The sequence below is a fragment of the Heptranchias perlo genome, chromosome 6 (assembly GCF_035084215.1).
Source record: "Heptranchias perlo isolate sHepPer1 chromosome 6, sHepPer1.hap1, whole genome shotgun sequence".
Lineage (NCBI taxonomy): Eukaryota > Metazoa > Chordata > Chondrichthyes > Hexanchiformes > Hexanchidae > Heptranchias > Heptranchias perlo.
In genome coordinates, this window is record NC_090330.1 from 24,593,871 (window position 1) to 24,620,866 (window position 26,996).

The 26,996-nt window shown below is 39.6% G+C and overlaps 2 protein-coding genes across 4 annotated transcripts in view; one reads left to right on the forward strand and one right to left on the reverse strand.

Annotated features, from left to right (window-relative positions):
- The window catches only part of LOC137322832 (probable tRNA methyltransferase 9B), a 59,708-nt gene extending 56,134 nt beyond the window's left edge, over positions 1-3,574 (forward strand). For all 3 annotated transcript variants that reach the window (XM_067985946.1, XM_067985945.1, XM_067985947.1), the window contains one exon: positions 2,142-3,574. In XM_067985946.1, the coding sequence (XP_067842047.1) occupies positions 2,142-3,271 (1,130 nt within the window). In that variant the 3' untranslated portion in view covers positions 3,272-3,574. The remainder of the gene's footprint in view (positions 1-2,141) is intronic.
- Positions 3,575-14,819: 11,245 nt separating this feature from the next.
- rfc3 (replication factor C (activator 1) 3) overlaps positions 14,820-26,996 on the reverse strand; it is a 28,479-nt gene continuing 16,302 nt past the window's right edge. Inside the window, exons 4-9 of the mRNA XM_067985396.1 lie at positions 26,763-26,860; positions 26,108-26,289; positions 20,928-21,064; positions 20,277-20,375; positions 16,996-17,065; positions 14,820-15,255 (exon numbers count right to left, since the gene is read on the reverse strand). Of these exons, the coding sequence (XP_067841497.1) occupies positions 15,064-15,255; positions 16,996-17,065; positions 20,277-20,375; positions 20,928-21,064; positions 26,108-26,289; positions 26,763-26,860 (778 nt within the window). The 3' untranslated portion in view covers positions 14,820-15,063. The remainder of the gene's footprint in view (positions 15,256-16,995; positions 17,066-20,276; positions 20,376-20,927; positions 21,065-26,107; positions 26,290-26,762; positions 26,861-26,996) is intronic.

The window sequence follows — 26,996 nt, forward strand, 5'->3', positions numbered from 1 at the left end:
CACATAGGGGCTCCCAATGCAACAGCAGGAACCTTCTGGACAAATACCAATGGGCTTGCAAGCTCATACAAGTTTTGAAAATTGCCCTTTTTGTGCTTTCTGCACCACACCCTTTGGCTGGCAGATGCTATAACACTCATCTCATTCATTCAATTGTTGCTTCTGAAACTATTTCATAACCACACTGACCATTAAACAGCAGTGCTAATTTTCTGTATGTGGCTGTGACAGGTAGAACTTGTTTCACAAAAGGCTTGTAAAACTTGCTTATTTTTAAAAATCTGTTCTATTCACGGCTCTCCTTACCGCACTTTACACTTCAGTGCCAGAACTAACCATTGTTTTATATTAACCCTTATAACTCTTAAGAAAGTTTTACATGTGTGGGTGTCTGTGTATATAAAGCAAATCTCTTGTGGCATTCCTCATGATGAGTCAGAAGATATGCTGTTTTATAATCATAGAATCTTACAGCACAGAAGGAGGCTATTCGGCCCATTGTGTTTTTGCCGGCTCTTTGAAAGAGCTATCCAATTAGTCCCACTCCCTTGCTCTTTCGTGAAAGCACTGAAAAATTTTCTTTTTCAAGTATATATCCAATTTGCTTTTGAAAGTCACTTTTGAATCTGTTTCCACCACCCTTTCAGGCAGTGCATTCCAGGTGAGAGTTCTGGATGAGAGATAATGATGAGAGTTACACCATGTAGCACACAATGTATTACATAGCACATAGTTGATCTCCCTGTGTCATCATACATGGACAAAAGAAACTCTTCCTTGTGCACGTAATCTAGGCTTACACTCCAGTGCACTTCTGAAGGAAAGCTGCATTGGCAGAGGTCCAGTTTGCCTGTTCAAGTGGTTTAGATGGATGTTATAAATTTCATGGCACCATTTGAAGAGGAGCAAGGAGTTCTCACAGTGCCCTGGCCAACATTTCTCCCTCAACCAATACCACCAAAAACAAACAGATTAATTGGTCATTCATCTCTGCTGTTTGGTGAGACATTGTTGGCACATAATAGCTGCTGCATTTGCCTAAAAAACAAATCACTGGACTTCAAAAGTAATTCATTGTGTATAAAACGTTTTAAGTATTTGACATTCCAAGGGGTTATATAAATGCAAGTCTGCTTTGAACTGTTTTTCTGCTCCCCCATCTACTATCCTGCTTTCTCTTGCTTTGTTTTTTACTCTCACCTATGGCTGTCACATAATTCATTGTGATGCCTTATCTCGCTCTCGCTCCCTCTTCCCTTCTTCCTGCCACCTTTCTTTTTCATCCGAATGTTTCTGTATGGCTCTTGCACATATTGATTTACTGACGTATTAAATCTCTATATTTTAGCCTTTATTAAAGTCCAAGGCACACAATAAATTGGCATGGGGTTATTAGGACCAGATAGCAACCTGAGAGAATGGGGGGTGGGGGACACAGGGGCTAGGATCTGGGAGTGTTTGGGGGTGGGGCACAAGCATAAAGTAGCAATGAAGGGCTGTGCATGCGCAAAAACCCAAAAGAGGCATTGAGGGGCAATAACCTTACCCAATAAATAGAAACAGAAATAGGAGCAGGAGTAGGCCATTCAGCCCTTCGAGCCTGCTGATAAATATCAGGAATGTAGGCCCAGAGGAGTAGACTGGAGTAACTTCAGGAAGGGAACCAATCCAGGCCTCAGCTCACGAGAGGAAAAAGCATGGGAGAAAAATTGTGAAAGAAATTTATACAGTCCATGGGTAAGTTTGAGTAATTTTAGTTACAGTCGCTGATTTAGTTGTTTACATCTTTCTTATGTTGTAGTGGGGTTTGCACGCAACCAAGTTAGCCACTTAGAACGCATGCAAAAGAAACTTTTGATTTGCTAAGTTTGTGTTAGTTGCTAATTCATTATTGGTAGCTTTTCCTATCAATGGGAAAATATTTATGCAAATCAACAAGGTTATCATGACAGGTAATGGTCATTTAAGCCAATCATGACTTTGGAAGTGTGCTGACTTACATACATATGCTTTGATATCCTGCAGATTTTGTGCTAGACCCAAGACTTTTATATAAATAAACAATATATGTATGGATATTAAAATACTGTTGTCTAGCATAGAATGGAAAAGTATTAAAAATTTTATTTTTTTTGTCCTAGTGATACACCATTTTTCCACTAAAGAACGCCGTATTCAAGCAATAAAGGAAATGGCAAGGATTTTGCAAGTAAGGGGGAAAATTATGATCTATGTGTGGGCAATGGAACAAAAGAGACGCAAGTTTGATCAGCAAGATATTTTTGTTCCATGGAACCCTACACCTCCAACCTCAAAATCATCAGAGACCAAGATACTAAATGGAAAAGGTAGATCATTCCAGCAAAATAATAATCATGATGTTTTTCATGACGACAAACCTTTTAATTCAAATAAGCTGCCAAACCTTGAATACAATATGCGTGAAAAACACATAAAAACAAACCGAGCATTCTCTTTGGGGATGGAAAATACATTACTTGTTGAAAAATCTTTAAAGTTATGGCTATTTTCTCAATCGCTGGATTCTGCACTACAGTTTAGCAGCAATAACAGAACAAAAACCCCCAAAGAACTGTGGATGTTTCAGGATTATGCCACTTCATTTAAAACAAATAGTATGGTAAAGTCCTTTGAACAAAGCAAAAATGACCACGTGACCAGATTTGCTTCTAATGTGTTCTCCTACGGGCAAAGTTCTGAAGATGTTTTTGATGTTCTTTCCAAGTCACGATCACCTAGCCATTACAACAATTCAGAGTCTCACACACAATTCTTTGAATATCCATGCACCGGATCGTTTGAAATCCAAGAGTCTTCTGCCATATTTCGTAGCTGCACTGAAGTTTCCTTACCCAATCTTGCTTCACAGCCTGTGTTCCAAAATGAGCTCCACAACTGCCCTGGAGAAAATACATCAGCAACAAGCTCTACCTGTGAGAACAATGTCCACAGTGTGCATCCACAAATACAGAGAACTTTGACGACTAACTCAAGTGACTGGCCTTTGGAGCCTCAGGTACTGGCAAAGGACAAAAAGGATCAGATTAATTACAACAGTACCTGCCTCAGATATTATCACGTTTTCAAACAAGGGGAGCTTGTTGAGCTCATAGAAAAGTACACTGACGATCTGCAAGTGATTCAAACATACTACGATCATGCTAACTGGTGTGTTGTTGCAGAAAAAGTAAGAGTTTGCCAAAGTTGCGATTACATCACATCACAACCCTATCCTAAGTGTAAAGAATAGTAATTAGTATTAATAATTTTTCATCTTTTAAAAGTGTTTGTGCATATTGTTTTCATGTGATTGTATTTAATTTGTGTGTCTTCGGTGTGCCTTTAACATTGCAGATAGTGATAATACTTGAACAATACTTTGTAACATGCACTGCCATATGTTACTACTGTAATGGGTAAAATTTTGCACTCTTAAATCAAATATTTTAATTTCATTGCTTTCTTGTGTTTTAATGATTAATATGGCAAGCTACTAGCAAAACCATGCTAACTTATTTTACGCTGTAATAAAGTATGTACAATTAACCAGTAACGATTTTGATCATGAATTTATTATGGGAGCTGCATACCACAAATATCCTCAAATTAAAATCTTTTCAGCTGGAATGTTTATCCACAACATTTTCCAGTCTAGTTACAAGAACAGTTTCTGGTCTGATGTTACCATGCCTACTTTTGTCTAGCCTTCCTTGAATTTGATAACTTGCTTATTTGATCAAACTGACTGGAGTCAGTTGAAAGAAGAAACATCTTTGAAAGTAAATAAATCGCAAGGCCCAAATGAAATGTATCCAGGCTGTTAAAAGAAGCAAGAGAGGAAATAACGGAGGCTCTAACCATCATTTTCCAATCCTCACTGGATACAGGCATGGTGCCGGAGGATTGGAGGACTGCTAACGTTGTGCCATTGCTTAAAAAGGGAGCGTGGGATAGACCGAGTGATTACATGCCAGTCAGTCTAATCTCAGTGGTGGGCAAGTTATTGGAATCAATTCTGAGGGACAGGATAAACCGTCACTTAGAAAGGCACGGAGTAATCAAGGACAGTCAGCAGGGATTTGTTAAGGGAAGGTCGTGACAGACTAACTTGATTGAATTTTTTGAAGAGGTACCAAGGAGGGTCGATGAGGGTAGTGCATTTGATGTAGTCTACATGGATTTTAACAAGGCTTTTGACAAGGTCCCACGTGGCAGACTGGTCAAAAAGGTACAAGCCCATGGGATCCAGGGGAGAGTGGCAAGTTGGATCCAAAATTGGCTCAGTGGCAGGAAGCAAAGGGTAATGGTCGACGGGTGTTTTTGTGACTGGAAGGCTGTTTCCAGTGGGGTTCTGCAGGGCTCAGTACTAGGTCCCTTGCTTTTTGTGATATATATTAATGATTTGGACATAAATGTAGGGAGCATGATTAAGAAGTTTGCAAATGATACAAAAATTGGCCGTGTCGTTGATAGTGAGGAGGAAAGCTGTAGACTGCAGGAAGATATAAATGGACCGGTCAGGTGGGCAAAAAAGTGGCAAATGGAATTCAATCCGGTGAAGTGTGAGGTAATGCATTTGGAGAGGGCAAACAAGGCAAGGGAGTACACAATAAATGGGAGGATACTGAGAGGTGTAGAGGAAGTGAGGGACCTTGGAGTTCATGTCCACAGATCCCTGAAGGTAGCAGGACAGGTAGATAAGGTGGTTAAGAAGGCATATGGAATACTTTCCTTTATTAGCCGAGGCATAGAATATAAGAGCAGGGAGGTTATGCTGGAACTGTATAAAACACTGGTTAGGCCACAGCTAGAGTATTGTGTACAGTCCTGGTCACTGCATTACAGGAAGGATGTAATTGCACAAGAGAGGGTACAGATGAGATTTACAAGGGTGTTATAAGACCATAAGAGATAGGAGCAGGAGTAGGCCATTCGGCCCCTCCAGCCTGCTCCGCCATTTAATGAGATCATGGCTGATCTGGTTTATACCTCAACTCGACTTGCCCGCCCTTTCCCCATATCCTTTGACTCCCTTGCTGATTACCAGGACTGGCGATTTTAGCTATGAGGAAAGATTGGATAGGCTGGGTTGTTCTCTTTGGAACAGAGGAGGCTGAGGGGTGATTTAATTGAGGTGTACAAAATTATGAGGGGCCTAGATAGTGGATAGGAAGAACCTATTTCCCTTAGCAGAGAGGTCAATAACCAGGGGGCATAGATTCAAAGTGATTGGTAGATGGATTAGATGGGAGCTGAGGAAAGATTTTTTTCACCCAGAGGGTGGTCGGGGTCTGGAACTCACTGCCTGAAAGGGTGGTAGAGGCAGAAACCCTCAACTCATTTTAAGAAGTACCTGGATGTGCACCTGAAGTGCCGTGACCTACAGGGCTACCGATCAAGTGCTGGAAAGTGGGATTAGGCTGGGTGGCTCATTTTCGGCCAGCACGAACATGATGGGCCGAATGGCCTCCTTCTATGCCATATATTTTCTATGATTCTATGAGTATTCCTGCAAGATTGTCTCCAAGGTGGTACAGTTGGGTGTCCAAGTAAACCGAGATAAATTGTAGTTTTAAATACCTTCCGTTAGAGCTGGATTCCAGGCAGTGCTGATCACAATCTTCCTGCTAGTGGGAAAAACTCTTCAAACTCAAATCAACTAATGGTCTGTAGCAGATACCAAAGTTGTGACTAAGCCCTGCCACTTAAGGCAGCTGTTAAATTCATATATTGCTTTTAATTTAAGTTAGAGTTCTAGGAAAGCAATGCTCAAACTAAGAGTTGTGACCAGTGTGTTACGCTCCCCTACTTACTTTTAGTCCTGTCACTACTCCAAATTGAGGTGCGTTTTGGGCTATTTTTTAATGTAGATCTATACTTTGTGTATGTGTGACCACAGAAAGGGGGCAGTTGCCATTAATTAGAAAATAAAATAGGTTCATAACTGAAATATTCATAATTTTCCATTTTTAAAAATTATTCATTTTCGGGTTCTGGGCGTCGCTGACAAAGCCAGCATTTATTGCCCATCCTAGTTGTCCTGAGAAGGTAGTGGTGGGCCTTCTTTTTGAACCGCTTATAGCAGTTTGATACAACTGACTGGTTTGCTAGGATATTTCAGAGGGCAGTTAAGAGTCAACCACGTTGATGTGGGACTGGAGTCACATATAGGCCAGACCAGGTAAGGATGGCAGGTTTCCTTCCCTAAAGGACATTAATGAACCAGTGGGTTTTTACGACAATCCAAAATCTTCATGGTCACTTTTATTGATACCAGTTTTTTATTTATAGTTTATTTTTTCCTAACTGAATTCAAATTCTCAAACTGCCATGGTGCAATTTGGACTCACATTCTCTGGATCCGGGCCTCAGGATTACTAGTCCAGTAACATAACCACTATACTACCGTACCCATAGTCAATGAGTACTATGTCCCAAATAAAAATGTTCTATTTGTAGCACCATTTCAATAACTAGCCCTGGAAATCGCTGCACAGCCAATTCTGTGCATCTGTGGGCTTGTATCATGACCTGAAATAGCATCATAGTTCAAGCATGCAAAGTACAGGAACAGCTCCACATGTTAAGTGCCTACTACTGAGACCACCTATAGCTCTGGCTTTGGTGCAGTACACTTTTAATCATATTTCTTTGCATCAAGCAATGATGGATACTTATTCCTGTGTAAAAAGAATGACAAGATAACCATTAAATGAAGTCCAAAGGTCTCCATTACAAAACAATAAACAGTAAACACATAATTAAACAATAATTACAGTAATGAATCCCAAGAGACTGTATACAAAATAATTTCCATTATTTAATCCAAGACCCAGTAACACACTTTCAACAAAATGAGATTTTCGTTAAGCAGGTGGTTACTTCATATTAAAATCTGTGAGGGTCAGTCTCAGTTCAAAAGTTCAGTGGTCATCATTTTAGAATTGCTGTACATTTAACAATTTAAGAATCATGCTTCCCTGCCTAACAAATTAAGGCTAAAAGCTAACACTACAATATAAAGACAAATCAATAGTGATATTACACTAGCACACTTCAAATGAGTGAGATTAACCCTTTCCATGCATTCCTCTGGCTTAATATATGCAAAAGTATAGTTATCCTTTTTGGCTTCCACCAACTCCCACATTCTCCATCCTTAACTCCATCAATCTCCTCACTATCACCTCAGGTTAAATCCAGTGATTCAAATCCTTGGCATGCTGCTTGATGCTGAATCAAGTTTCCTTACTCACATCTGCCCTGTCAAAAACTATCTACTTCCACCATCTACCTCAAGGCTTATTTCTTTAATGCTCTTCTAGCCAGCCTGCCCTCTTCAATCTGTCACAAACTACATTTCATTCAGAATGTTGCTCAACACCTCTCTACATTATAATAGTGACTACACTTCAAAAATACTTCATTGGCTATAAAGTGATTTGGGATGTCCTGAGGTCATGAAAGGCGCTATATAAATGCAAGTTCTTTCTTTCTCACTTCCAATGCCCTGATCCTCGCTAGGCTCTACAAACCAAATTCAACATAGCTGCACTGCCTCGCCCCATCATAACTAAGTGACATCTTCAGTTCTGTCCCTGCTCACATATTTTGCTCCTCTGCCACTAATCTACTCCTCACTCTCTGTCTTCTTCACTTCATCACAGACAGCCACTGATGGTTAAATCCAAAGAGAGAAGGAGGAAGATTGAAGAGAAATATTTTGAGGATTTTTTTAAAAATTGCTCTGCTCTGTTTTTTTTGTTTCTTTTAATGCATATTTATGGCAAAATATAAGTTAGGTTTAAAAAATTGAAAAGCTTCCCCAATTGCAGGTTTATAAATAATTTTGTGACTGATGTGCATGAATGAAGGTTGAATGAGTTGAAACTTTTAGTTTTAAGACTTGAAGAAGAAATGTACCGGCATGGGTTCGGCGTTTCCTTGGGCCCTGATTGTTTACGCTAATTTATGACCATTTTTAAGTTCGGTCATATTCTAATGAGATTGGGAGGATACGGGTGTAACTTGACATTGACAAAATGGGCGTAGCTAAGGGTGCAATTTCGGGTGCAACTTCCGGGTTGCGTCCAAGTAGGAAACTCCAGGCCTATGGTTTTTGGTATCTGTCTATGGTGATCTGAGTTTTAGACTGTGTTCCATAATGCAGCACACAGTGATACGTATGACATTGTTTTCATAGTATCATAGTAGGTACAGCACAGGAGGAGGCCATTCGGCCCATCTTGCCTGAGCGGCTCCTCGAAAGAGCTATCCAATTAGTCCCATTCCCCTGCTCTTTCCCCATAGCCCTTTAAATTTTTTCCGTTCAAGTAGTCATCTAATTCCCTTTTGAAAGTTACTAATGAATCTACTCCCACTACCCTTTCAGCCAGTGCATTCCAGATCATTACAACTCGCTGTGTAAAAATATGTTTCCTCATGTCGCCTTTTGCTGATCACCTTAAATTTGTGTTCTCTGTCAATCTTCTGCCACTGGAAACAGTTCCTCCTTATTTACTCTATCAAAACCGTTCACGATTTTGAACACCTCTATCAAATCTCCCCTTAAACTTCTCTGTTTTAACTGAAGTCCCTCATCCCGTTCTACCATTCTGGGTACCATTCTAGTATATCTCTTCTGCACCCTCTCTAAGGCCTTGACATCCTTCCGAAAGTGTGGTGCCCAGAATTGAACACAATACTCCAGCTGACGCCTAACCAGTGTTTTATAAAGGTTTAGCAAACTTCCTTGCTTTTGTACTCTATGCCTGTATTAATAAAGCCCAGGATCCGATATGCTTTTTTAACAGCCTTCTCAACTTGTCCTGCCACGTTTAAAGATTTGAGTATGCGCAACCCCAGGTCTCTTTGTTCCTGCACCACCTTTAAAATTGTATCATTTCGTTTATATTGTCTCTCCTCATTCTTCCTACCAAAATGTATCACTTCACACTTCTCTGCATTAAATTTCATCTGCCATGTGTCTGCCCCATTTCACCAGTCTGTCTATGTCCTCCTGAAATTTGTTACCAACCCCCACATTGTTTACTACATTTCCAAGTTTCATGTCATGAGCAAACTTTGAAATTATACCCTCTATACTCAAGTTCAGGTCATTAATATATATCAAAAAGAGCAGTGGTCCTAAAACTGACCTCTGGGAAACAGTATACTTCCCTCCAGTCTGAAAAACAACCGTTCACCACTACTCTCTGCTTTCTGGCACTTAGCTAATTTTGTATCCCTGCTGCCACTGTCCCTTTAATCCCATGGGCTTTAATTTTGCAAACAAGTCTATTATGTGGTGCTTTATCAAATGCCTTTTGAAAGTCCATATACACAACATCAACCGCACTACCCTCATCAACCCTCTCCGTTACTTCATCAAAGAACTCAGTCAAGTTAGTCAAACACGATTGTCCTTTAATAAATTTGTGCTGACTTTCATTTATTAGTTCATACTTTTCCAAGTGCCCAGTTATTTTATCCCAGATTATTATCTCTAAAATTTTCCCACCACCGACATTAGGCTGACTGGTCTGTAATTGCCGGGTTTATCCTTCTCCCCTTTTTTGAACAGGGGTGTAACATTTGCAATCCTCCAGTCCTCTGCCACTGGAGGATTGCAAATGTTTAAAGAGAATTGGAAGATTGTGGCCAAAGCCTCCACAATTTCCACCCTTACTTCCCTCAGTAACCTAGGGTGCATCCCACCTGGGCGGGTGACTTTTCTACTTTGAGTACTGTCAATCTTTTAAGAACGTCCTCTTTATCTATTTTTATCCTATCCAATATCGCTACTATCTCCTTTACTGCTACAATGGCGGATGTGACGTATTCATTTAGTACCTCAGCCACTACAAGATCATCTTTTTTGTCCCTTATCAGTCCCATCCTTTCTTTAACTACCCTTTTACTATTCACATGTTTATAAAAGACTTTTAGGTACGCTTTAATTTTAGCCACTAATCTGTTCTCATTCTCTCTTTGCCCCTCTTATTCCCTTTTTTTAGATCTCTGTACTTTCTGTATTCAGCCGGGTTCGCTACTGTATTATGGACCTTTATCATAAACCTTTTTCTGTTTCATTTTAATCTCAAGATCTTTAGCCATCCAGGGACTTCTAGCTTTGGATTTCCTTCCTTTCTCTCCCATAGGAATGTGTCTACTCTGTACCCAAACCAACTCCTCCTTGAAGGCCTCCCATTGTTCACCTACTGTTTGCCTGCCAATTTTTGATTCCAATCTGCCTGGGCAAGATCCCTTTCTAACTCACTGAAATTTGCCCTCCTCCAGTTAAGTATTTTACACTTGATTGTTTCTTGTCCTTTTCCATAACTATTCTAAACCTAATGATATTATGATCACTGTTCCCCAAAACTCCCCCACTGAAACATGCTCCACTTGCCCCACTTCATTCCCCAGAACTAGATCCAGTACCGTTTCCTTCCTGATTGGGCTGGAAACACACTGTTCCAGAAAATTCTCTTGAACATATTTCAGGAATTCTTCCCCCTCTTTGCCCTTTACACTGTTACTGTCCCAGTCTATATTGGGATGATTGAAGTCCCCCATTATCACGACTCTATATTTCTTGCATCTTTCTGTAATTTGACTGCAAATTTGCTCTATCTCCTTCCCACTATTTGCTGGCTTATATTATACACCCAGTAGCGTACTAGCTCCTCTATTGTTCCTTAATTCTAACCAAATAAATTCTGTCTTTGACCCCTCAACTACATCATCCCTTTCCAGAGCTATAATAGTTTCTTTTATCAATACTGCCACCCACCCTCCTTTCTTTCCTTCCCTATTTTTCCTGAATACCTAGTAGCCAGGAGTATTAAGTACCCAATCATCCCCTTCTCTGAGCCAGGCCTGAGTTATTGCCACTATATCAGTCTCATGTGGTGACTTAAGCCTGCAGCTCACCAACCTTATTTACCACGCTACGTGCATTTATGCATATGCCTCGCTTTTGCCCCTGTCTGATCCCTCCTATTTCTGAACTATTCTTTACTCTAGTGCTACTTGTCCCTCCCAGTCCTCTGTGCACCTTGTTTCTCCTCTCTACCGTTTCATCCTGGTGCCCATCCCCCTACCAAATTAGTTTAAGCCCAAATTAGTTGTTGTGCAATGTATTGCAGGAGAACCTGCATGTGTTATTATTAGTTCATTTACTTTACATCGCTGCTGCTGATAGCAGCCCCATCTTCAGCGACAGTGGCCAGGAAGTTGAGCTGCTTCCGTAACGGCGGCAGGGTGGGAGCAGCTCCCGAGGAATTTCCTGGCCAGTATCTTGCTTCTGTGTTCCCAGACCTCATTCCTTCCTCAGTGTTCTAACCCTATCTTTGAGTGCTCCAGTCCTCTGACTCATCCAAGCTTCCTAAGTCCTCTTGGAAACCAGATCCTTCCACTCATACCACTGCTCCAGATGTCCTGCTATTAATGCAAATAGGTACATTTGGAAGTATCTATCTTTTAGGTCTGTATTTGAACAGTTCATCAAAAAAACGATAGGCTGGTTAATGTCTATCATCCTTTTGTACATAAACAAGACATTTGGGCACAGAATGTGTAGTGTGCTGCCATCTAGTGTTTTGTAATTCAAAAGCAAGATATTTCAGAAGGCCTGGATTATTGTTTTAGCACCCAAATATTATTCTTCAAATTATTTTGAGTTGTTTTGCACATTGATCAAAATATAAAGAACAAACTATTTTTCTCATTCACACTAATAAAGATAAAATACCAGCTTTATTTGTGTGGTCAATACAAATTGCAGTTAATTTATCAACAGTCCTATTTTGTACCAAGTCAGAGGTACATACTTGAAACCTCTTTGTACTAAGCATCTTGTCATTCATGGTTCATTTCAAATCAGGCTCTGATAATTACTAGTTCTGTACTAAGCCAGAGTCTTTTAAGGCTATAGCTTTTTTTTTGCAGGGGTGGGGGGGTGCGGGAAGGGGATAACAATTTTGCTCTTGGCCGATTTAGTGAAATAGGTCTAAACATCAATACTGATGCACAGTAATTGCTAATATAATTGTATTATCTCAGTACACTGAAGGTTACAGTACTTACTATAGTAGCCATATTTTTATGTCCTTCAGGAAATCTGCTTCAATGCACAATATACATTTCAAATGCAGAGAATGGGGATTGTGTTGTCACATATTACAACAACAACTTGCATTTGTATAGCACCTTTAACGTAGTAAAACTTCCCATCAGACTAGTTTCATTAAAAAGGAATTACTAAAACCAAAAACTGAATGGATCTTGGCTTTGAATCAGTTGTTTAAAGTGAATCAGATATTAAGTTGTTTTAATAGGAAAATTTATCAACAGCTCATCTTCTGACTTTTCTCCATTAAATCACGGTTTTCCTGAGTATGCTTTCTGTGCCTCCTTTATATCAATGTTGTCCTCCATGCATCATCCAAGCCTTTGCATTCTTGCTTGTTCCACTCTGTATTCATCAACTTCCTTCAGATTACACACACTGCTCCACTCCTTGCAATGCAATGGCTAAATCACTACATCTTGATCTCTTCCATGCAATGCCAATTGTTCTTTTTCCCTTTCAATTCTTGAGACAATTCCTTCATGCCTTCATGTCAAGTGCAACCAACAATTCCCGCTCTTAACTTTGGCTCATCTGTATACTTTCAACATTCTTGATATCACTCTTTGACCTCAAATGGAATCCCCACATCTCCTGACCTTCTGTCTGTCTCTTTTTTTTCTCATCAATTCCACTGCTTAATGTTCCAAGGGGCATTTATCTCTTGCTCCTTGGAAGCTACAAGTCCTACATGTTCCTCCTCCTCCACATTGTTGAAATGCAGTCTATCTCTTCCCTAAGATCTCAAAACTCATTGACTCCCTCAGTCTTTTCTTAATTTTCAAGATTTTTAAATCCAAGCTTGGTGTCACATAATCACTACATTCTGATTTACATCGTCTTGCTCTTTTTAGTGGTGGTGGCATCACTGTGTGGGACTTTGATCCTTTACTTTTTGTTTCTCAAGATATACACTGCATACTGTACTGTTTATAGCAACAGTTCTATCTTATTTTAATCTGAATAATATTTGTAAAGGTATGATATAAAATGCATTATAATTTCAAACAAATTGAATAAAGCTGTACCTTACATTTTGTCTAGTAAAACTGTAGAAGTTGTTTAGATTTAGGTTAAAAAAAAGTGACCATACCAATCTAATTCGTATTAGTGAAGGTGTGATGTATTCGGGCATTAACCTTGTAAAATAAGTGAGCAGCCATTACTTTTTAAATCTTTACATGCCAGTTGTACGACATTTGTCCTTTTTTTTTGGCATGGTCTTTGGTATATTTATTCCCTGCTTTTATTTTAATTATTTTTCTCCTCATCCATTTTATAAGCTCATTTAATGTCAGCTTGCTAATATTAGAAATCTTTCATGTTGGCAGCAAATTGGATTTAAAAATAAGAGGTCTCCACTGTATTTGCAGATGAGAAAGTGATAGGAATTCAATAATGAAGTCTCAAGGAAACCTTGTGAAAACTAAATGAATAATAGGGTAATGATATTTTGCAAGATTTGCTAGAGGAAAAGAGTGCCTGCAGCTCAATATAGCACCAAGATTGATGAAAGTACACTAATGAGAACTGTTGGAGCTGAACTTGTGGGAATGCACATAAGATCATTAAAGCAGCAATAGCCAACATAATGCATTGGTTTTCAATAACAGCAGCAGCTATAAAATAAACAAAAGAAATCAATATTCAGACTAAGAATGAGTCTAATTAAAGAATGTTTCAGAAGCTATTGGGGTGGATGACATAATTTCTTTTCAATTGTGGATTGTGTGAGAGTAGGCATGTGTCCAATACCTTGTTATCTTAGGGCAATCTGGAAAATAGCTCTAAAAGAATGCAACAGAGGGGAAATAATAGGCTTAAGAATAGACATAGTGGTACTGTGGTTCCAGTTCTTTTGATTTTAGTCTGCTAGTTGCTGCAGAAATAGACCGTTATAGACAAAGTCCTTATAGGCCAGAGTTACCAACAAATCTCAAACAAAACCCACTAGTGCTTTAGTCTGTATTGCTCATCCAATTAAATTGAACACAATTATGTGGGTAGAGGAATAGGATTAAATCATTCCACAACAGATTAGATTAGTCTCTTAATTGCAAAGCGTTATCCAACAATGAAAATTCTGTTAGTTTAAATTATAGGCCTCAGGAAGCCCCCGAGCTAAATTGATAAAAGTCAGGAGCTGAGTCACCAACTACAATAACAAAGCAATTCAAGAAGAAACCAGATCACCTCAAACATGGCTTTGGTGGAAGACTGTGCAACAGCAACATGTTTAGAACGGCATGGAATTAGGCCTATTAAAGTCTTTTGAGATGTCGTAAGAAATAATTCATTATTCATGGAAACAAGCTTTGCAAAAAAAAAATTTCTCCATGTTTAACTCCAAATGAACGAGAATCTGAGCCTCCAGTTGCCTACTGTATTTACAATTACATTACTGATCTAGCAATACACTTTTTTCAAGGAGATGTTTAAGCTTAGGAATGTAATTTTGCCAGGTGTTCCTGAAAATCAATATAAATATTTTCAAACCAGGCAGAGTGTGACAGCGCATGTTTTCTCTTCCAATCTTCCACTGTTCCCTTCTCCTCTAATGTGTGGGGGAAAAAATAGTAATTCTACAAGCAAAGCGATTATTTGCAGCCCTGTCATCATGAAATTTTAAAATAAAGCACACACAAAACAGCTGATATCCCTGATCTTCATTAGAATTCTGTTTATTGTGGATTCAGGCAATTTATTATTTACAGCAGGTTTATCAGGTTTTTTGTTATATTGGGACAATGCAGGCTTGTGCAAAGATTGACTGGATTTATTCGGACAGCTAAAGTATAGTACAAGTTTTGGTTGATTTTCCATAGCATACAATGAGATTCAAACCAGTTATATTTGTACACTTCCCAAATTGAAACAGTCAAAGAACATCTTTAAACACAGGAAGTTCATTAAAACATCATCGCTTCCAAACCATCTTCCATGAATTGCTTATAAATAGCCATAAACTTGGCCACAAATGCTTCCAGGTGATAGATGGCCTTGTTACCAAGCTGCAGACGATGCTCATAATAGGCAGCCATCTGTGCAACCTCTCCTTTAAGTAGACCATCACAGTTGTTTAACAACTCTGACAAAAGACCCTGAAACAGAAAATTTAAACAAATGAATCTGAAAATCTACAGATCACTACATTTGGAGTGAGCAGTTCATTCAGACTGATCATATAAAATTTTATATGAATTATTCTAAAGAAAGGTCACACTGATTTATGCAGACAGACTTTGATGAGCAATCTGTACTTCTGACTTGGTTAAATATGCAATATAAGTGACTAGTATGTCATTTCAGTTTGCTCTTCCTTTTCACCGTGAGATCATTTGTTCTCATTAGCTGGGCATAAATACTATTTACACATTTAAACCTAACATTAATTGTCTTTATTGCGCATTACACACTATTCTATCAGATACATCTCTATTCCTTAAAGTCATCACTGCAAGAATGGCATTTTGCAGTATATTACACATCAGCTCAAACCATAGGAGTAATTCTATGAATATTGGGTCACAATTATACAGAGAAAAGAGAGTCACACAGAGCACTGTACGCTTTAGCAATAAAATCTATGCATTTACTTTAATTTTCTACATGAACACAGTTCGCAACATGCGCAGAGGAGTTATGTTTTGATGTAGGAAATCCCAATTTAAAAGAGACCCATAGAGATTCCCCAATGAACAAGATTGAAAGACAATTAATGCATTGCTGCCTCGTAGCATACTGTACAATATACATGATTCTCTATTTAATTAAGCAGTAGGGTAGCAAAGTGTGGTCTTGCCAAATGAAGTAAAAGTTGGACAACTGAATGTCAGGGCCATTAATCTTACAGATGACCGTCAACTTGATAAAATTCGGTTACCATCCTATCACACCATTGAAGGATTTTCACATTTAATATTTACATTTTTTGAAAAAATGAAGGTTTAGACAACAGCCCAGAACTGAAACCATCATAAAATCATGGTATTATCTGTTTTCACATTATTCATTCTCCAATTGTAAGTTAGAATTTTGATTACATCACCCCCTGACCAAATCAGTGAGAAATTTTCTGATCTGTCTATGCCACCAGAAGAATGCAAAAAGTTGACTTCCATTAAATTTTAATTTCCCATGCTCTCTCCTCCATCCCCAAGTCAGTGAAGAAGCAGCTTGCTTTCTTCTAAAAGTCAGCAACTTGTCACATGAGAATCAGTAGATTAGCATCTACTTTCAATTACTCTGTGGCATAGCAAGGTTGTATACCAATAAAGCTTGTTTCAACGGGTAGCTTTCTTGCCTGAACCAGGAGGTTTTGGGTTCAAGCCCCATTCTAAGATTTGTGCACCCAATCTATGCTAATTCTCTAGTGTTGTCAGACTCAGTTGTTCTTCAGATATGATGTTAAACTATGGTCCCATTGATCTGTTCCAGTGATTCCGGTGGGCAGCAAAATTCCATGGCAGGGAGTTTTCCTAGTGTCCTGCCCTTCCTCAAACAACAGCATCAAAACCATAACAGGTTATTTATTTCTTGCTGTTTGTGGAATCTTTTGATATATAAAATGGTTGCCACATTTTCCTACATAACCACATTTCAAAGTAACTCATAATATGTGAAGTGCCTTGAGACATTTGAGAAGCATGGTAAAAGTGCTTTAAAAAGTATATTTTCCCAACATGCTATATCACTGCTCTAGAATTAAACTTTTTAGGATGGCCAAGTTGCTTAATTAAATAAACAATCCTTTAGTCAACATTGGAGAATAAATGTTGGCACATCTCTTTTCCAGTTAGGGGTGACGGAATTATGGGGTTAAATGGTGTTCAGTAACATACCTTCATTATTATCTCAGGAGGTATGCAGTGGGTCAGAAGCTCATACAACCGTCCACGTACTTCAAGCAGCCTAAAAGGAGAGACAGACATTTCAGAGAATGCTGCATAAGAAATTCAATGAAACATCAGCTCTTATTAAGATTAGGGGCCATAGAAGATGTATCAGCACTATTTATGTTTCACCAGATTAATCAATGTGTTTTATAGAGACAACAAGTTATTTCCTTTATTGCTTCACTACAAAATGCCACAACAAAAATATTATACATTAAGCAAGTTTGTATCCAATATAGCATTGCTTATGTGGACTGTATTTTATTTGACCAGACTTGACAAAATATCATTATAAATCTTGCTGATACCATGAACTGTTACGCTGTTTAACAACACTGGCCAATCAGAAAGATGAGGAATGCTAATAAAAAGCGCCCTGCAGAGAGCGTAGTTTGTAAAATCCACAAAAGACGGCCAAATATAGTAGCAGAACATGCACATTTAAAAGCTTTTCTACTTACAATGTTAATATATCTATAAATTAAGTTTTGCTGTACAAATATTTCAAGTACCACCATATGGTGGCCTTATTACACACAAAAATGTGATCTCGTTGCATAGGGGGTGGGGGAAGGAGAAATGAGGAAGGGATAAGAACAAGTCAATATAGTAATACCTTCCCACCCCCAGAGTATTATGAGACACTAGGAATAAAATTTGTCAAGTGCTAACAATCATCAAAAGGGAGCCAATAAATGTCGGGATTACCACGAAAGAAACGAAATAAAGGAAACCAAAGGAGGAAAGATAAAACTTACAGATTATTGCACCTTTCATGTCCTCAGGATGCCCCAACTTGTTCATAGACAATGAATTACTTTTGAAGGGGAGTCATTGTTGTAATGTAGGCAAACACGGTACCAATTTGCACAGCAAAGTCCCACAAACAGCAGTAAGATAAATTACTAGTTAATCTGTTTTGGTGGGGATGGTTGAGGGATAAATGTGGAGAGCACTCCCCTGTTCTTTGAATAGTGCCATGAGATCTTAAATCCACCTGAGGGGGCATATGTCACCTCAGTTTTACATCTTATCTAAAAGATTGCATCTCCAACAATGCAGCATTCCCTCAGTATTGCACTTAAGTGTCTGCCTAGGCTATATGCTCAAGTGCTAGAGTCCATGACCTTCTGAATCAAAGGAGAAAGATTAGAAACTCGATTGGAAACAAGCTATCATTGGTACCCATATCCAAGAAAAAGTGACAAACTATTGACCCAGTTTAACATCAATACCTAGTAAACTAATGGAATTCATCATCAGAGAAAACTTGAGGAATGCCTAAATGAGAATAATCTAATAAATAGTAGGCAACATGGCTTTAGAAGGAGAAAATGCTGCATGATGAAGTTCTTGGCTTTTTTGAGAAAGAGATATCTCGCAAGGATAGTAGAAAACCATATGAAGTGGTGCTTAGATCTAAAAAAAAACGCTGATAAAGTTCCCACGAAAGACTGCTGATGGAATTGAAAGTGGGAATTAAATGTAAAACTTTGGTGTAAATAAGAATTGGCTGAAGGGAAGTAAGTAACAGGTATTTGTTAAAGGGGGAGAGGTATGGGTGGGTGGGGGGGTGGAGAGGGGAGAGGAACTGTCGAGACAGAGAAAGCAGCCACAGACCTAGAAAAGGAATGAGATGAAGTCTGTAATTGGGCAAATTAATGGCAGACAAAATTCAATATGGATAAGTGCAAGATTGTGCACATTGGTAGGAAAAATGGATGGATGTCACAAAACCTATTGCTCTTCTGTTGATACCACTCTACATTCATCAGTTCTCTTCAGATCGATGCCCCCAGTGCTCACAACTTGCAGTCTCTTGCAGTGCAATTGCTGAACATTTTGATGGCCTCAATGCCCCTTAATGCAGCAATTCTCAGAACTCTTAAAAGACGGTTCCTTCATGTCTGGTAAATCTAACCAGCAACTACCTTCCAGTCTGGGTTGGTTATATCTGTGATCCTTCATAATCTAGCAATATTCCAGGCCTAACTCTGCCACCTGACCTTGTGGCATCTCGTATCCGTTCCTTTCCTAAAACTGCCTCCAAGAGATTCAGTTTCCTCTTTCATGTCAATCACTTCTTTCCTAAGCAACTTAATGCGCTTTTAAGCCCAAGTCTATCCAAGACTTGAATTTTGTTCCTATATGTGAGGGTGGTCTTCTAGCACTTCCCACGCATTCCTGGAGTGGATCCAGAAAAAGCTTGTTGTTCAACAGGCAATCCCTCTCACCTCAAGCCTCTACCCTCTTACATTTATTGATTTTATAGTCATTTTACTATGTTAAAGGCACTATATAAATGCATGTTGTTGTTTTTGAGACAGTACATGTAGCTGGGAGTATAACTCAAGTCTAATGCTCTCCTGGCCAGTCTGCCACTTTCCAGCCTCTAAAAATCAGCTAATTCAAAACTCTGCTGCTCGTATCCTAACCTGTACCAAGTTCCCTTGCCCATTACTCTCATCTTCACTGACCTACATAGGCTCCAGGTCTCCCAATGCTTCAAATTTAAAATTGTCATCTTAGTATTTAAATTCATCTATGGCTTCACTCCTCCCTATCTCTCTTATGTCCTCCAGCCCTACACCCCCCACCCCCCCCAACTAACTCCAACCTCTGTTGCATCCCTCCCTTCACACCACCATTGGTCTCACTATCAAGAATTCCCTTCCATATACCTCTCTTCTTCTCCTCCTCTTTTAAGACCCTCCTTAAAACCCAATTCTGGTTACCCCTCTTAATCTCACATTTGGCTTGGTGTACACTACCTTAGACAGTTTCCCCCACACCATTATGTTTACTCACGTTCACTGCCACCCTTTTACTATCTGTGACCCCCAATAATGAGCCTCCATATTAGCTGGTGCGTGGAACTTTTCACAGAGCATAACTATTTCTGCCTATTTTGTCTCATCTTACGTAGTCTCAAATGCTGACTTTGGTGGCCTAGCTAAGAGCAAGTGAAATTCTCTCAGAGGAAAGGGGAGTTCAAACACCAAATTGAGCCTAGGATTGAATGGTCAACCATTAGCTCTATCTGATTCAGTTTTGAAAGAAATAAAGGATCTGATGAGAGGAAGTAATTTACATTTTTACAAAAATCTGATAAAGCAGTTGTATCATTGGAGGTGGTAACTCATCTAATAGATTGCAGGCAAAGTAATAATATAAATATAAATCACTCCACTTTTGATGGCAGAAAAAGAAAATTCCAAGAGGCTTACCTTTGTGGTGTTTGCTGGCTGACAATAGCATTAGCAGTTTCTCGGAGGTATATTTCCCAGTCTGTCTCAGGAATATCCTGATCTGCTGAAAATGGATATCTAAACAGCATAAAAATATTTACAGGTCAAGAAAAACTAAGACAATCTAGATATTCTTGCACATAGTTCCCTTTTTTTTTAAAAAAAAAGAGACTAGTGCACAGCACCTGGAAGTGGGGAAAACTCAGAAATTTATGCATTTTCAATTTTGCTACTGTGAACCTGAAACTTCAGTTGCTATCTAACATCACTCTTCTATATTTTAAGATTAAAATTTGAATTTCCACTGTTGCACAATAGCTAATGGCATTTTAAGAAAATTGTTTTCAAATTACTTTGCGTAATGAAAATTGGGAAAATATCAAAGTACATGAATTCTCAGAGTACAGTATGAAGGGTATGGTAGTGTAGTAGTTTGTGTTACTGGAGTAGTAATCCAGATAACAGGAGTCCAAATCCCACATGGCAGTTTAAGAATTTGAATTTAGTTAAATAAATAAATCACTACCTTCTCAAGGGCAATTAGGGATGGGCAATAAAATCCTGGTCTTGCCAGTGACTGTCATACCCAGAGAATAAATTTTTAAAAAATCAATTTCATCTGTTACTTACTGTTGAACCCTGCAGGCTTCACACATAAGCAGTGCTTTTCTAAGATTGCGACTGGATTTTTCTGCAATTTTCCGAGCCAGTTCTTGAGGAAGTACGAGACCCTCTTTCTTGCAAACTCCACTTAGCACATGACAGATCTGGGGACAAACAAGCTGAGATAGTAACTCTTGCATATTGGCCTAAATTTAGACAATACTTCACAAAACAGAAAATTCTGCAACTTCATTATTCAGGTCAGCACCTTTCCAAAGTTTTGTTCAGATACCATTTTACACCACTACTTCATGGGTATTTAAAGGGGAATGCTAATAATGGGATTATACAAGGGATGTTGACATGTTGACATCTTTGGTATAGTCTTCTCTTTTTGAATGCTAGCAGACTGCGAGTTAGAGGTTTTGCTGTTTAATAATAGGGATGTTTCTGCCATCTAGGTGATAACATTTGGGCAACTGATTTACAATGACTGAATGTCAAATTCCATTTTATTAAATGGTATTCTGGGATTTTTACTGGTGCTTTGGGGATAGAATTCCATGGCCATCCATTATTCTGTGAAACTATGAAATATAAATCTGTTACATATTAAATTCAGTCTCAAACGTGTTTTTTAAAAAATTTGTTCATGGGATGTGGGCGTCGCTGGCAAGGTCAGCATTTATTGCCCATCCCTAATTTCCCTTGAAAAGGTGGTGGTGCGCCGCCTTCTTGAACCACAGTGCTGTTAGGTAGGGAGTTCCAGGATTTTGACCCAGCGACGATGAAGGAACGGCGATATATTTCCAAGTCGGGATGGTGTGTGACTTGGAGGGGAATGTGCAGGTGGTGGTGTTCCCATGTGCCTGCTGCCCTTGTCCTTCTAGGTGGTAGAGGTCGTGGATTTGGGAGGTGCTGTCGAAGAAGCCGTGGCGAGTTGCTGCAGTGCACCCTGTGGGTGGTACTCACTGCAGCCACTGTGCACCGGTGGTGGAGGGAGTAAATGTTTAGGGTGGCGGATGGGGTGCCAATCAAGCGGGCTGCTTTGTCCTGGATGGTGTCGAGCTTCGAGTGTTATTGGAGCTGCACTCATCCAGGCAAGTGGAGAGTTTTTCATCACACTCCTGACTTGTGCCTTGTAGATGGTGGAAAGGCTTTGGGGAATCAGGAGGTGAGTCACTCGCCGCAGAATACCCAGCCTCTGATCTGCTCTTGCAGCCACAGTATTTACGTGGCTGGTCCAGTTAAGTTTCTGGTCAATGGTGACCCCAAGGATGTTGATGGTGGGGGATGTCAAGGGGAGGTGGTTAGATTCTCTCTTGTTGGAGATGGTCATTGCCTGGCACTTGTCTGGTGCAAATGTTACTTGCCACTTAACAGCCCCAGCCTGGACGTTGTCCAGGTCTTGCTGCATGCGGGCACGGATTGCTTCATTATTTGAGGGGTTGAGAATGGAACGGAACACTGTGCAATCATCAGCAAACATCTCCATTTCTGACCTTATGATGGAGGGAATGTCATTGATGAAGCAGCTGAAGAAGGTTGAGCCTAGGAACCATCTGCCCTGAGGAACTCCTGCAGCAATGTCCTGAGGCTGAAATGATTGGCCTCCAACAACCACTACCATCTTCCTTTGTGCTAGGTATGACTCCAGCCACTGGAGAGTTTTCCCCCTAATTTCCAGCGACTTCAATTTTACTAGGGCTCCTTGGTGCCACACTCAGTCAAATGCTGCCTTGATGTCAAGGGCATTCACTCTCACCTCACCTCTGGAATTCAGCTCTTTTGTCTGTGTTTGGACCAAGGCTGTAATGAGGTCTGGAGCCGAGTGGTCCTGGCGGAACCCAAACTGAGCATCGGTGAGCAGGTTATTGGTGAGTAAGTGCCGCTTGATAGCACTGTCGACGGCACTACAGCCGGGATGTTGTCGAGGCCCATAGCCTTTGTTGTATCCAGTGCACTCAGCCGTTTCTTGATATCACGTGGAGGGAATCGAATTGGCTGAAGACTGGCTAGATCTGTTCTGAATCTATCCCATTTAGCACGGTGGTAGTGCCACACAACACGTTAGATGATGTCCTCAGTATGAAGACGGGACTTCGACTCCACAAGCACTGTGTGGTGGTCACTCCTACCAATACTGTCATGGACAGATGCATCTGCGACAGGTAGATTGGTGAGGATGAGGTCAAGTAGGTTTTTCCCTCATGTTGGTTCGCTCACCACCTGCCGCAGGCCCAGTCTGGCAGCTATGTCCTTCAGGACTCGGCCAGCTCAGTCAGTCGTGGTGCTACCGAGCCACTCTTGGTGATGGACATTGAAGTCCCCCACCCAGAGTACATTCTGTGCCCTTGCTACCCTCAGTGCTTTCTCCAAGTGGTGCTCAACGTGGAGGAGGACTGATTCATCAGTTGAGGGAGGGCGGTAGGTGGTAATCAGCAGGAGGTTTCCTTGCCCATGTTTGACCTGATGCCATGAGATTTCATGGGGTCCGGAGTCAATGTTGAGGACTCCCAGGGCCATTCCCTCCTGACTGTATATCACTGTACCGCCACCTCTGGTGGGTCTGTCCTGTCGGTGGGACAGGACATACCCAGGGATGGTGATGGAAGAGTCTAGGACGTTGGCTGAAAGGTATGATTCTGTGAGTATGGGTATGTCAGGCTGTTGCTTGACTAGTCTGTGGGACAGCTCTCCTAATTTTGGTACAAGTCCCCAGATGTTAGTGAGGAGGACTTTGCAGGGTCGACTGGGCTTGGTTTGCCTTTGTCGTGTCCGATGCCGGGTGGTCCATCTGCTTTTATTCTTATTATGACTTTTCGTAGCGAGATTTTACAACTGAGTGGCTTGCTGGGCCATTTCAAAAGGCAATTAAGAATCAACCACATTCAAAGAACAAATTTTCATTCATATAGCATCTTTCAAGACTTCAGGACACTCCAAAGCACAAAAATTTATACTCCCTCCCTCATTAATGACTGGTCGCCAAGCAGAAATAGTTTTTTCCCTTTTGTACCTTATCAAAAACCCTTAACTTAGAATACCTGCATCAGATCTCCTGTTAACAGTCTATGCTCTAATGAAAAGAGTTCTAGTTTCTCTAGTCTTTCCAATGAGATATTAAACTGACACCATATCTGCCTTTTCAGGTAGACACAAAAGATCTCATAGCATGATTTGAAGAGTCTGCCCAATTTCCCAGGATCCATTAGTACCACTTAACAAGATATACTGATGGAATATTCTAGCAGTCACTGCTGAGAAGTTTTTCAAAATTATTTGAAGAAATTTCTTTTTTAAAAAAAGTGAAAAAAAGAGAAGCTGTGTGTGAGAAAACAGGACAGATTGATTACACACTGCCCGATTTTCGTTTCTATTGACTTCAATGGGCATAGTGTAAAACAGCCAGCCAATCCGTTACTGCCTGGTGGTAAAAGTGAAAATTCTCTCTCAGCTGAATAGATTTTCTGAAGTTTATAGAACAAAAAAAAGCTATAACAGGTGTGTAATCATTTTTTGATTTTGTACTGTCATTTTATTCTCACTCTCACCAACTCTATAGTTGTACTATAAATGCACCTTAACTGTCACTTAATTTACAGTCCTCGCTTCTCCTTGCCAATATGTAAGCCAGGATATGAATACTTGTTCTCATTCAGTTAGGAGATTGGAGGCACAGAATTCACTAAAGTTGACAGAAAGCAGCTTTATGACTGAAGACAATGTGAGATCAGTTTTTTAAAAAATCAGATCAGAGGCTCAAATCATTGACCGATAACTTTGAGATTTGAACCCCAACCATCAAGATGTGAAGCGAGTACCGTTATTATGGTTATACCATTGAGTTCTCTCGGTCTTAGTTGTACATGTTTTTATTAAAGTGTGGTGCAGAAGGATGGAATATTTTTAATATTTTGCACCAAGTGATTGAAAGAAGTACTTTTTGGTCATGTGGTTCCCTTAATTTTCCTATCTTACCACCTTACAACAATCCATACACAAAGGTGTCATATTTATGTCCCATGTACCCTACTTATAACTGTATTAAATAGCAATTCAAGAGAAGTTCTCTATTGTGATTGACATCCAAGATAAAGAAGCAGACTTTCAAGAGGCACCTTTCTCCTTTTTACATTTGAGTTAGGTTCAAACCCAAGTCACAGAATGTAGGTAGAGTTATTAAACACTATGATACTCATCCTTAAAGATCAACCTTTCCCAGCATTACGCATGCTTCTCCAAAGCAGCTAGGGAAAGATCAGGTCACATTGGTACATATCAACAAAACACTTGGTGCCAAGGAAGTAGAATTCAAGAAATTAGGATTAAGAATGCAAAAAGAATCGGGTGATACAGCCTGTTAAGTCTTTTCACTGGTAGGTCTAGTAAGCCTAGACAGTATGCCAAATACTTTATATGGCTGCCCAATATATGTTTGAGCAGTATCCATGTGATTCCCAGTGAACAGTACCTACAACATTGCACCTTGGTTGGCATGTATTGCAGCATGAGGGAGATGCAGGTGAACCTTCTAACTAAAATGAATCCTTGCGATTAAATAACAGTCCTTCAAGCCACCTAGAATTATTTTACACTGATTCAGTTTTATTATTCTACTATGATAGGCAGTTAAATGTTACCATTTGTGTTAAGTCTTTTACACAACTGTCCCAAACATAATAGAAGTACTTGGAGTGCCACTGAAAGGGTCAGAACAGTCATCTTGTAACTGGGATATTGAATGTCTTTGGTGAAAAACAACATTTAGTTTGAACTACTTTGGTAATTACTGGACCAAAGTTACAATGCTGGTGTATTACTGAAGTTTAAAGGATAAAAGTTCTGCCATGCAATTCCCCAATTTCTGCTGATTGTTAAGGAGTCTTCACAGAGAAACAGTTAAATAATCAGCTGGGAAACAATCGGTAAGAGCATTTCCCCCCCTGCCATAGCACTTCTCTGGCATAACTACTTTCATGACCATGGTCTCATACTTGTTGTCTCTTACTAGAGTGTCTTCACTAACTAAAACAGTGTCAATAACCCAATACATAATATGTGAAGTTGCAAATCATTAAATGAAATGTAGCATGACTGAAATACATACCTGCAAACTTCAATTTTAAAAAAACTTAATAGATGGTTTAATCAACAATTCACCGACAACTAGAAAGCTAAAATTTCATCAGGACAAATAGACCTACTTCCTCAATGCTGGGTGCAGAGACTCGCACTGCAAGACATCGGCTACGAATAGGAGGAATGACTTTTGATGTTGAGTTACAGCAAAGGATTAATCTACAGGTAGACATGTACTTTTCCATTGTCCTCCTCAGTGCATGCTGGGCATCTTTTGTTAGTCTGTCAACTTCTGTCAGCAATACAACTGTCAGAACCAATAAAAATTAGAACATTTCATTAGTTGCTTAGCTTCTTTCCATACATTATGTGTATATAAAGAGCACCAAGGTCTGGAATTACCACTATTATAACATGTTTTACTATTCTGTCAGGTTTGGCCAAGCTAGCTTTTGAGATTCAAAGTATTGGCTAACACTATGGTTCAAAATGTAATGGAATCTCTGAAGCCAAAACATACCTTAGCACTAAAGGAACAATGTTTAAACTTTAGACAGCTCTTTTAGTTTTACGTATTATTGAAAATTGTGTTCACTGTGATAAATCAGCAGAGGTTAGTTCTGGGCATTTTATTCTAGATAAATAAAAGTTCTATTTTCCAAAAAGTTAAACAAGTTATTACTTCTATGTAATAAGGGTACACAGTGCTTTTTAAATTGTGATATCCATATATTATATTAGATTATTTTTCCAGTCTCTCAGAATTGTATAGCCTCCTACCTTTGAAGTCTCGCTGTGTACTTGTCTCAAGCTGTTGAGACTGTGCTACTGTCTTAATCAGTTCTTGAATAACCACTCGGTCACTGTTCCCAGCATCACTGCAATAGAAGCATAAATCTAGAATTTTGATATGCTTTGTTAAGTTGGAAATAACAGACAGTGGGGGATGCATGAGGTGAGTCAAATCTGGATTGAAATATATATATTTCTAGCTGGGATACACAATTTCACAGC